Consider the following 12516-nt stretch of genomic DNA (forward strand, 5'->3'; position numbering starts at 1 on the left):
TTAAAGAAATAATGGGATGTAATCATATTGTCTTTTCCCCAAAATGCAAAGATAATTTAAAAAGTAAATGGATATAATTTAGTATATCCATAAACCACGTGAGAAAAAAATGATCACAGTGTTCAGTCACCAAAAAGATATTTGAATATTTTTTACCCTTCATTACTGATTTCTTAAAAAACTCAATAAACTATGAATATTCTTTTTAGCATTATTTAAAAAATATTAATTTTAGTCAATATTCCAAAATGTTACGAATAGAATAGAAATAGTATGAAATAGTACTCAGTGCTAATAAAATTATCAATAAAATCCAGAAAAAGACATATTGCCTCTATTCCATCTTATTCTGGAAGTTCTAGTCAATTTAGCAAATACAGGAGAAGAAATTCTGGAGTAAGACAAGTCTGTCTACTAAATTTCAAACACATTTTACTCTAACACAAAATGTCTGCTATTTCCCCGACAGAAGATACATTGAAAATTCAAAGTTTCTATTTGGAAATCTGGATCTCAAGCTCAAAAGAGAGGGTAAGACTGGATAGGGATAGGATTTGGGTATGCATCAAAGTGACGTTTAAAGCTGAGTACACACTCATATATACTCCCTGTGGGAGTGGAGATTATAAAACTGTAATGTCACACATTTTACCCTAAAATAATGAAGCTTCACCTAGACTGAATAAACATTTTGTTTTTATTTTGTACTAGAAATGGTTAACATTGAGGTCCAAAATCATTAGCTGTGAGGTATCTGTGATGATAAATATTTTTTTTAATCCCACTTGTTCTGTGCCAAGAGACCTTGGGAAATACTTTTGCATATACAGGTCAAGAATCTTAGCCATGTGCAAAGACAATTGTTCCTTCATGTGGGAAGGGATACCTTATAGGGTAACCAGGTCTCTAAGCCTATGTGCCAGCCATTTAGTCCAAAACCTCATTTACATGCACATAGTAATAGGTGCCCAGTGTAACTGATGAATCACTGAATGAATGGATCCATCAGTCAAGGAGATAGGATGGCACCTGTCCCCTCTATTTGTCTACACTTTTTCATTCGTTCAACCAAAGTGAGGAGAAAAAACCTGTAGCAAATGGATAGAAAAAAGGATCAGGCCAGATTTTGAGGAAGCTATGTCATGAAAGACACTGAGGGAGTCAAGGCATAAGCAGTACCAGGTGAGCCCAGAGGGTGCAACCAGCCCAGGGCTGTGCATGGGCTCATGCCACCCCTCCACCCGCTTCCAGACAACGGAGCAGCCCCAGCTCCCTGGGAGGACAAATGTGCCCAGAACAGAACTTCCTACAAGGCAGCAACAAGTGAGAGCCTTGATGAGGAAAATGACAGAGCCAGAAAAGGTAGGTGGATTCCCCAGATAACTGTGAAAATACTTGGAGGGAAGAGATTCCTAATTGAGCAGTAGGGAGATAAAAGATATTTATATTTTGAACATTAAATGGTAATGTGGTTATGGTGGGCACCTGTAATCCCAGCAACTTGGGAAGCCAAGGCAAGAGAATTGCTTAAGCCCAAGAGTTTGAGCTTGCTGTGAGCTGCGACGCCACAGCACTCCACCAAGGGCAACATATTGAGACTCTGTCTCAAAAAATAATAACAATAAATGGTAATATGCCTTCAATTGAATTACAGGCTATATTTCAGGTTACATAAAAAAAAAAATAGGTAAAATCACTCCAAGCAAAAATTATTAAACACACACAAAAAAGGAACCAATGCCCTGAAACATAGTCCAGAGGAGTCTCTTTTTCCTCTGGACTATGTTTGAATCCTGTAAAATACACTAGCAGAGCAGGCCTGCTGGCCCTGATACTAGTGCAGATTGCCTTAGGACCCATCTGAATTGACTAGCCAACCATCCTGGGCTCTGCACATTTAATTCCAAAATTTGCCTTGGTAGTTCCTGCTCTAGGGAACCTGCTGAATATTAGGTTGACTTGACTCTTCTGTCTTCTCTCTGCATGCCAATGAAGGTGGGGCTTGAATATCTGTATTCTTAATTCTGAAGTATGGCAAGGACTGGAAGCCAGTGATTCAGATGAGCAAATCTCCCTTCGTCTCCTGCCCTTCTCTTAGCTCCCCTCTAGTCTCTTCAACATCCAGTGTCCTTGCCTTTCAGTGGACTCTCCAATACTTGCTCTGTAGCCCTTTTCATTCTGATCACAACCATATTTTCTAGCCTTTCCTCCCCTTTTACTCTTCCTCTCTCATATCTCCCTCTCTGTCCAACACTAAACTCTGAAACCACAAAAGAGAAACTGACACCCATTCCCTGATAGTGCTCTACTTTTTCATTCCTCTGAGTCTTTATCCATGCAATTCCCTCCTCCAAGAGGATCTTATGTCCTTTTCTGTGCTTCATGATCCATTCAAACACCATCTCCACTGACATCTTCTGAGATAGTCCCATGTATTTAAATGCTCCATTCTCCTCATTTCATAATGTCTTCATTTTAGCAAATATCATGTGACATATTACGTATGGACATGACTGTTCACATCCTCTAAACAGTGAGTGTCCGGATGGCAAGGACAATGCTTTATTTATCTCTTCAGGTGAAATCAATGTGTTCTGAATGAAAGACATGAAATTATGATAGAAGAGGGTGGTCTTTATTATAAAGCATTTTAAGATAGCATGTTTAAAATGTTCTGATTGTCTTCATCAATTTTAACTGCGGATCCCCTAATTTACATCCCATGACCCAATTTAAAATAGGCTGACATAATTTTAAGTGAAAAATAACAAAAGAAAAGTGTATTACAAAGTCCTTGATTTAGATAATTATATATCAGAACTGAAGGAAAACCTCAATGCTAATTAGAATCCTAACTTAGGGAGCTAATTCATTGAGCTGCTAAGAAGATTTCATTTTTGAGAAAGTGATTGGGGATTTTTTAGGAGGGTTCCTCAACTAGAAAAGAGAAGGAAAGGAAGCCCCTCAAAAAAGTCAGGAAGGAAAAATTATCATGGAAACAACTTAACAAAATTGTGAAAAAGTATTATCAACATGAACTTGCATGTTGCCTGTAACAGCAATGCCATAGAATACAAAGGTATTATAATTGCAAAATCTAGACAAACCACTCTCTAATTACAGATCAAGAAGAAGTAGGTTTCCATTACATATCAGATAATGGAAAATATATACTCACGTACTCCACTGTCTAGCACAGTGCCTGGAAAATAAGAAATACAATTGAACTTGAAAGAAGAAATGAGCCTTTCCCTACCACAGAGAAAGACCAAGGCACCTCAGTAGAAAGGGACTCCCATACCAACTAGCAAGGGAAATAAGTTCTGGATGGTCTCTGAATGCCGAGGTGTACTGCAACGCGCCATACCACAACAGCACAATCCTAACTATTTTTGTCTGAATGTAAATTTCTCTGCCTATAGTTTCCATTACAGAAAATAAGACCTGCCTCTCTTCAGAAGTTACACAACGCTCATGAGGACGGATTGATGCTAAATACATTTGACACAGTCTTGACACCCACAATGCCACAAAAGACCAATGGAAAAATATAATCTCGAGGCATGATTAAGACATATGTAAACAGTGATCACGAGACTGGAATGATGACGTGCTGTACTTACTACTTATCTAATAGACCTCCCTGAGGAATATTCCGAGTTCTCAACATTATAATATATAAAGAGCAGAAGAAAATGAAAAGAACACTGGGAAGGAATATTGTTGAGAATAAAATATACAGTTTATAGGGCAAATAAAAGAGAAAACAGAAAGAAATGCTTAGTCTGATATAAAGCTCTCAAAAGTAGTTCAAATAGAATGTCCGAAAGTACTTAAAGAGAAAGAGTAGTAATAGTAACAGTTCTGATACAACACAGCAGAAGGTTCCAGAATGCTTAAAGGGAAAAAGTAATCATAATAATAATAATAATAACAATGGTTAACATTTATTGACTGCTTAGTCTGTTACAAATACTAAGCATTTTATATGCATCATTGCATTGAATCTTTCTTAGAACCCCCACTTTAAAGATGAAGTAATTAAAATCTAAGAAAGCATAAATACCTTGACTTAAGTCTACAGGAGAACTTTAGTTCAAGGCCTTTATGATTCTAACCACTTGCTATTTTGTCTCAGAACAAAGCTAAGTTAAAAGAAACATGAAAAGGCAACCTGGATGAAATTTCCTATTCAATACCCTTAAAACACTTAAAAGGGAGGGAAAAACATACCCATGTAACAAAACAGCACTTATACTGCCTAAATCTATTGAAATAGAAAAAACATACATTCCTGCCTTAACCAAATAAAACATATTAATAAATATGCTAAATCTTCTGTCAGTAGTTTGAAGCCTGGGTTTGAAAACATAACCTCATAGGAGGGAGTCAGAATCAGAAAGAGTTTGCTCTTTTATAAGGAAGAATTTAGCACAGCATAATTAAAAAGAGCTGAAAAACATAGTTGATATCCTTCCCCCTTCCTTCCGCCAAAAAAGCAAATGAAATTGATTTCACTGAAATGCTACAAAACAAGAAAAATAATTAAATCCAATTACTGCTGACATAGTTAATAGACTGGTATTTAGGGGACATCAAGATGTAAATTCAGGAAATATTAAAGCCAGGAGTTATTAGAACTTATAGTAGCCCTGGGCTTCTTCATTACTTCTAGTTTCAAAATGGGACTTTACAATTAGATTCTGCATCAGTTATAACAAATAATCTGCTTAAAACGTAAAACTCTTTGCTTACAGTTGAGACATTATTAGTGGAATTTGGAATTGCTAAAATCATCTCAACTTCAGATTTACTTAGTTCCTAACAAATAGTGTCAGGAGAAAAGTAGATGCAACAATTTGGTTTCTTTGCAACAGAAGCAACTGCAAAACCAGACTGGGACCAAAGCAACCACAGAGAGGTAGGATGGTCTTCAGAATGCAGCTGTAATACTCTGGTCAGGACACAAGCCCTGGAATGAATGAGGTGACAAACTTTCTTTCCTTCAAGAAGACAAACTTCTTTTCCTTGTCAATCATTTTCTACACTGGGATGAATAAAACTCTCTTGGTCTTCGTATCCCTCTACAAAGATACGGATTCCAAGAAGGGAACAATTAACTGGCCTAGGGCATCACTAGTCTCCACCTGATCATGTTGAATGGGGAATAAAAATCCTCAAAAGGTGTCACTTGGCAGGGAAAATGGATCCTGCACAGAAAACAAAAGTAATCAATGCTGCCCTTGAAACTCTAGGCACTTGTATTGAGGGGCACTTCTGCCTCTTTCCAATGAGAATTTCATCTGCAAAGATGCTGAATGTTCAGCTGGTGGGCTCTTCAGTGGACTAAAAGCGACAACATGATGAGTACTGTATTTGATGAGAAGTAGATCAAAAATAGCCAGTATTGGTCTGGGTACAATCCTTTAAAGTAAACCTATGGTATAATGTGTAAAGAGCCAAAGTCAACTTCCGGGGGCCAAACAACCAAAACAAGAAAACTGAAAAATTTAACCCCCATAATCAAGGAAAAAAGCCAGTCATCTCATTTGGAAAGCCAGCAGGCTATTATTAAAGGTTTGTCCTTCACTCATGGCAACAAGTTGGTTCACATCAGTTGATTAGAAATAAACAGACATTTGATTAGATTATTTGAATCCACAGAGTTGGGAAGTTTTTAAAAACTTGAACAGAGCATGAATTACTTAACTTCTGAAGAGAGCCAGGCTTCTCAAACCTTTTTATGATATCAGGCGACACATCGATTACTAACTTGGGGATAATTTTATTACAGAATCATGATATTATAAAACATTCTGTAATACACCCGAGTTGAAAATGACTGCCAAGGGAAAGAAATTTATTTGTCTTCTTTCAAGAAAGAAAATTTGGCAATTATTTGAGCCATGACATCCATAGCATCGTTGTTTAGGAGAGTACTCTGAGGACTGATCATTAAGCCTTAACACTTGGATAAAAACAACCTTTGAGGAACAGAGGTGGCTATAGAGGATTTCAGGACTTCTAAATAAATATTCAACACGGTCCTAGTTGGTGAAAATCCTTGTGGAGAACCCCTCATAAAAAGGAGAACTTGTAACTGTATCTCATGAGGCTATCCTAACAGGACATTATACTCATAATTTTTTTGAAGTTAAAATCATTTCACCTCAAAATAATAGAAGGAAAAGATGTGTACTGGAAACATGAGAGTCCTCACATCTCCAGTGTGGTCCCAGTCTCCGTGGCAGGGAGGAAGAGACAGACAAGGGAATGGGCTCACGATGGCAGCATAAAGGCAGGACTTAGTCATAAGAAAACCAAAGGAAAATTCCAGAGGTTTTACTCTCTTCTGGCATTCAGAGGTCCCCAGATTAGTCTTGAGAGTAATATTTTTTATTTTTATGATTGGTAATTTAATTTTATGATTGCTGCACTTATATTTTGCCCACTTTTTAATGGGGTCATATGCTTTTTTTTCTTGCAAATTTGCTTCTTTGTAGATTCCAGATATTAACCCTTTGCTAGATGCATAATTTATGAATATTTTCTCCCATTCAACAGGTTCTGTTTGCTCTGTTGATTATTTCCTTAGCTGTGCAGAAGCTTTTTAGACATCAAGTACCAGACTTCAAAGTATATTATAGGGATATAGAAATGGTACTGGTACAAAAACCAAAACAGCATGGTACTGGTACAAAAATAGAGACATAGACCCATGGAACAGAATAAAGAACCCAAACATAAACCATCTACCTGGGGGAGGCACAGTGGCTCACACCTATAATCCTATCACTCTGGGAGGCTTGGGCAGGTAGACTCTTTGAGCTCAGGAATTCGAGACTAGCCTGAGCAAGAGCAGGACCTCATCTCTACTAAAAATACCAAAAAATTAGCCATGTATTATGGCAAGCACCTGTAGTTCCAGCTACTTAGAAGGCTGAGGTGGGAGGATCACATGAACCCAGGAGTTTGAGGCTGCTGTGAGCTACACTGACACCATGGCACTCACACCTAGGCAACAGAGTGAGACTCTGTCTCAAAAAAAAAAAAAAAAATCTACCTACAGCCAACTGGTCTTTGACAAAGAAGCAACAATATACACTGAGGAAAAGAAGCCCTATTGATAAATGGTGCTGGGAAAAATGGACAGCCACATGCAGAAGAATGAAATAGGACCCCTACCTCTCACTACTCACAAAAATTAACTCCAGATGTGTAGAAGATTTAAATGTAAGAGATGAAACCAAAAGAACTCTAGAAGAAAGTGTAGGAAAAACACTTCTAGATGTTGTTATAGGCAAAGAATTTATGACTAAGACGACAATGGCAATTACAGCAACAACAAAAATACATAACTGGGATTCGACTCAACTGAGAGCAGCATTTGTAAAGGAAAGACAGGATGTGTTTGCCATAGAAATGGGACTGAAGTAACAACATCTGAGCACTAGATAGTAGCAAATGACCACAGAAGCCTCTGCTAAGCAAAAGGATCTGAAAATGCCCAGAAGTCTTCCAACAAAAGTTAGACCCCTGGCTGACTTTTATCAGTACCCAACACCACTACCAACTCCCTCCTTCAAATATTGAAAATTCTAATTTAATGAGGCTCTTCCCTGCCATGCCAGGACAGACTTCTCCACCTTAAACAGGGAAAGCACTTGTCTATCTAAAATTCTTAGACGGGCATGAGAAAACTTCTTATGGGGCTGCACCCATAGCTCAGTGGGTTGGGCACCGGCCACATACACTGAGGTTGGTGGGTTCCAGCCCAGTCTGGGCCTGCTACTAAACAATGCACTAAACAATCCACAAAAAAATAGCCAGGCATTGTGGCGGGCACTTGTGATCCCAGCTACTCGGGAGTCTGAGGCAAAAGAATGTGAGCTGTGACACCACAGAACTCTACTGAGGGCGATAAAGTGAGACTCTGCCTCAAAAAAAAAAAAAGTCTGATGAGCTCATCTGCACTTCCTCTCCGGTCTCATGTGTTACCACCCTCTCCCCCCACATCCTCCTGCTCCAGTCACACTGAAGACATACTCTAGGCCTGTAGAACTACAAGCACTCTATGACCTTTCTAGGCATAGAAATGTCCTTTCCCCTTTTTGCCCTCCTCTTTCTCAGGAAACTCAGTATTCCTTTAGTATTTAACTTCACATCATCTGTCTTTCAGAATTCACCCTCACATCTCCTGGATGTTGCCTTAAACATTCCCCATGGTTGAGTTAGGTACTCCCCTGTTGGATTCCCCTAGCACTCTTACAATTAAAGCACCTGTAAAATGGACCCATAATTACCTATTTTTCTATCTCTGTTCTCATAGGCTGGATTTATATACTTATAAATCCAGGAACCCCAAAGAGAAGGCAATAAATTAATATTTGTTGAATAAAAAAAAAATTTCCCCTGCACTCAGCAAATTACCAGATACCTAGTGAACTCTCAATAAAAAATTGCTGAATGGATTACAGGCATTTGAAATTATTTGTTCATTGGATGAACTGATGGACAGTTAAGCAGGAGGTGATACATATCAGAAATCTTAATTTCCAGTACACTACCTTCTAACCTCAAACACCCATCCTCCTAGCTCTGTCAGATGCATTTTTCTGGTCCCTGACATGACCTCATAGAGACGTTCACTCTCTTAATATTTCCATAGTCACCAAGTCTTTATATACCTTAATAGTATCACTTCTGCACACACATTTTTTTTTTTTTTTTTTGTAGAGACAGAGTCTCACTTTATGGCCCTCGGTAGAGTGCCGTGGCCTCACACAACTCACAACAACCTCCAACTCCTGGGCTTAAGCGATTCTCTTGCCTCAGCCTCCCGAGCAGCCGGGACTACAGGCGCCCGCCACAACGCCCGGCTATTTTTTGGCTGCAGTTTGGCCAGGCAGGGTTTGAACCCGCCACCCTCGGTATATGGGGCCAGCGCCTTACCAACTGAGCCACACACATTTTTAATGCCACGATTTTTAACCTAAATCCTCATTCAAAAAAAAAATCTAAATCTGTACAAATCTCTGCTGTTGCAAATAATACCACTGCCATTACTTGATATTGCATCAAAATAATATCAGAATATCACACTTCCATATAGAGGGGGACGCCTAAAATTTTATGGTCTCCAATGTCAACTAAACTTAACTTTACCGTAGCCAGTCCTTTTACTTGCAGTCACCTCCCTCATCCATTCCTTCCATTCTCCAATCATCTTCGTTCCTCACCCTCCGTTGATGGCAGATATCTTTATCTCCTACTGTATCAGAATATTGAGCTCAGAAGGCACCAACTCAACTCTCCGCCTCCACACCAACAAACTTTTTATATCTACAGCTGTCCTCTTTCCCTCTGTATTAAAGGATGATGAGGTGTCTTCCCTGCAGCCCACCCTCCATTGATGATGAATCCTGTGTCTGTGCTTTTAATCTCATTCCCTTCCTCTTCTATAGGACTTTGCTCTGTTTATTAACCTCTCCCTCTTACATTTTCAATTTCTCTCTTTGTTCTGGCCCTTGATTTTTAGCATACTAATATGCTAAATTTTTTCTCTTAATCCCTTCTTAACTTCGTGTCCACACCTCAGCTTTGACCTACTTTTTCCTTTTTTGATTACCCAAGCCACTTGTAGCGTTATTCTCTGCATCTTCACACACTATTCACTTAGTCAATGCAATTAACTTTTGTGGGTCTATTATAGGGGCAAAAAGAAAGATCCCATAATTTGAAACATGATTGCTGCCAGGAAGTTAAATTCTAAACTCAACATAAAGTGAATCAGCAAGAAGACAAAACAATTTCCGTGCCAGGATGAGACCTGATTAAAGATATCAACAAGGGATTGGTCTATAAATTAGCAATATCCATCTGAGAGAACACGTACTTTAGCCAATGGGCTTTAAGCATTTTAATCCCATAGTTAAAAAATGTAGGGCGGCACCTGTGGCTCAGGGAGTAGGGGCGCCGGTCCCATATGCCGGAGGTGGCGGGTTCAAACCCACCCCTGGCCAAAAAAAAAAAAAAAACCACAAAAAAAAAAAAAAATGTACTAGTGTACTAGCCCAGGGTCACTCCAGTACTCTAATTTCCCTCATTTTGACTATTCTGATATTATTTAGTTTCCCATGTAGGTTGTATGGTGTTCCCACAGACTGTCCTATTTCAGGGGCGTTCAGGACTAAAGGTACAGATTGTTTCCCCTGTTAAGACTGAACTACATACAAAAGTTGAAAGCTGAATGTTAAGAGCAACTCATTATTTTTAAGAAAAAGAAATAAATCATTCATTATAACAGAAGTTGTACGTCAGGACTAAAGGAAGAAATGAAATAATCCTACCCTCAAAAGTTTCCATGAAGATGTAGAGGTCATATCTTTCTCAAATATTAAAAGAGCTTTCTCCATTAAGTAAATTGCTTTTGATAGTTTATTCTTCTTTATTTTATTCATTACACTCGATTCTGCAAAAGCAAACAAATAGTTTACCAAAAGGGCAAAATAGAAACTATCTTTCAATTTTTGGGGAAATATCAGTTACTCCAATTTTAATTACCTGTAAAACAATCAATGTCTCCAGATTGTTTCAGTTTATCTGGACCTTTGGTTGAAACATTTTTGCTAACTGTTGGCGTCTGCAAAACTGAATAAAAAGACTATCATTACAATTGGGTTTGTGTCAAAGACAAGAAATATTTATTACACATAATAAAGTAATACAAATATTGATTACTCTATCATATGTAATATTTTTTCATTAATAAATAAAACCTCAAATAAATCTACTCTGATGCAGTTTTATTAGCAAATCCTCTTTTGTTTGCCACAGTATACTTCACATCAGAATTTCCAAATTATAAAATATTTGATTTTTAAATTTCATCTTATATAAAATCATCTTGAAGATTGACGAATAGGGTCCAGCCTACTTTTGTTCACTTTACCTGATATGTTATGTACTACAGATGGTGGGTCCTAAATACCAATAAGCTGTGAAATCTCTGCCCACAGGCAACTTTCAAGAGAAGCTGTTTCGTCCATGGTCCCTGCAAGAGCTCTGGCTCACACATGGCTACCACTCCCTCCTAGGTGTGGCCAATAAAATCGGAGCCACTCTCAAGATTTTCAACTAAAACATGGAATTGTTCCAGTTGTTGATTCTGGTACATAACTGGGGTTGTCCATCATCACCTGATATGTAACTGGGGTGGTCCACCAAATACAGGAACTGAGATGAAGGAGGAAGAAAGATAGAAACTACAGTGCACAGACTCTTGATTTGACCTCCTTACCTCGTAATGAGGCAAGCACAACCTACAACTCAGACGCAGTTCACCTGTCCTCTGACACTGCTGTCAGACATCTTTCTTAATTTTTCACTAGTTTCTAGGATTAAAGCCCTTCAATCCCTTAGCCCTTCAATCACTGTGCTTGACCTCTCTTGGCTTTGTTGTCATTTCCCCACATGTGCTCTTCACTCAAGCCATAAGACAATTCCAGGAGTTCCTAAACTGCACGTGGAGTTATCTTCTTTCACCTTCTAAATGCTATTTTCTCTACCACAAATGACAGACACTTTCCCTACCTTCTTCATAAAAGTAATTTTTACTGCTTTCTGATCAACTATCACTCCTTTCAGAAAGTCATTCCTGATTTTCTTGCCTGATACAAATACTTCTACGTGCCTGTAACACTATAAGCCCATGTCTACTACAACACTTAATTAGCCTCAACTGTCATAACTGGCTCGCTTTTCTAGAAGCTTGAAGGTAGAAGCTTTCTTATTTGGTGCCTAATACAGTGCCTGGGTCTTGGTAGGCATCTAATAAATTTTTGTTCAATTGCCTTAACAAATTATTAATTTACTTTAATTCACACAAATAAACTTCCTGTAGAAGTTTACTTACTGACTTGGTATGTAAAACGCAAATCAATAATGAAAAATGTTGATATTAACCAGGGAAGTATGAAAAAATAAAATAATGAAACTTATCTGAAAAACAGTGTACTACAAGAACACAGTTTGCGAATTAAATTGATTTCTCTACTGGAATTTGGTTGACAATTGATTCAGAATAGAGATTTGCTTTCATGACCACTACCTTGCAATTTGTCAAGAAGCACAACAGCTATTCGGTGTTGAGATTGAATTAGTTGAAGATGCAAATCCATCATGAAACTATTTGCCGTGAGTTGTTTGTAACTCTCTCCATCTATGTCTTGGGTGTGCTTTGGTCCAATAGAGTTGAAGTAAAAAATAAAAAGAAATAGTTATCAAAACACACTAAAAATAGCTACATCCTATTACCTTCCTTATTGTCATCTTATTAGTAAATTCTGATCACTCAGCCCTTTGTACTTGGCTTACACATTGATAAATATCCTCTCGGAATTCATCAGTCTTTGACAAATTCCAAGATTCTTCATTCTCCTTGATCCCTTTTGGGAAGAGGGAAATATATTTCTGGCTTCTGAGGAAAAAGCCATCACAAATCATGCTTTACTCACC

At 38.1% G+C, this 12516-nt stretch overlaps 1 protein-coding gene across 1 annotated transcript in view; it reads right to left on the reverse strand.

The window, feature by feature from the left end:
• The window catches only part of CFAP54 (cilia and flagella associated protein 54), a 339644-nt gene that overhangs the window by 256864 nt on the left and 70264 nt on the right, over positions 1–12516 (reverse strand). The window contains exons 17-19 of the mRNA XM_053586325.1: positions 12110–12236; positions 10564–10650; positions 10350–10471 (exon numbers count right to left, since the gene is read on the reverse strand). Of these exons, the coding sequence (XP_053442300.1) occupies positions 10350–10471; positions 10564–10650; positions 12110–12236 (336 nt within the window). The remainder of the gene's footprint in view (positions 1–10349; positions 10472–10563; positions 10651–12109; positions 12237–12516) is intronic.

The sequence above is a fragment of the Nycticebus coucang genome, chromosome 3 (assembly GCF_027406575.1).
Source record: "Nycticebus coucang isolate mNycCou1 chromosome 3, mNycCou1.pri, whole genome shotgun sequence".
In the NCBI taxonomy this organism is placed as follows: domain Eukaryota; kingdom Metazoa; phylum Chordata; class Mammalia; order Primates; family Lorisidae; genus Nycticebus; species Nycticebus coucang.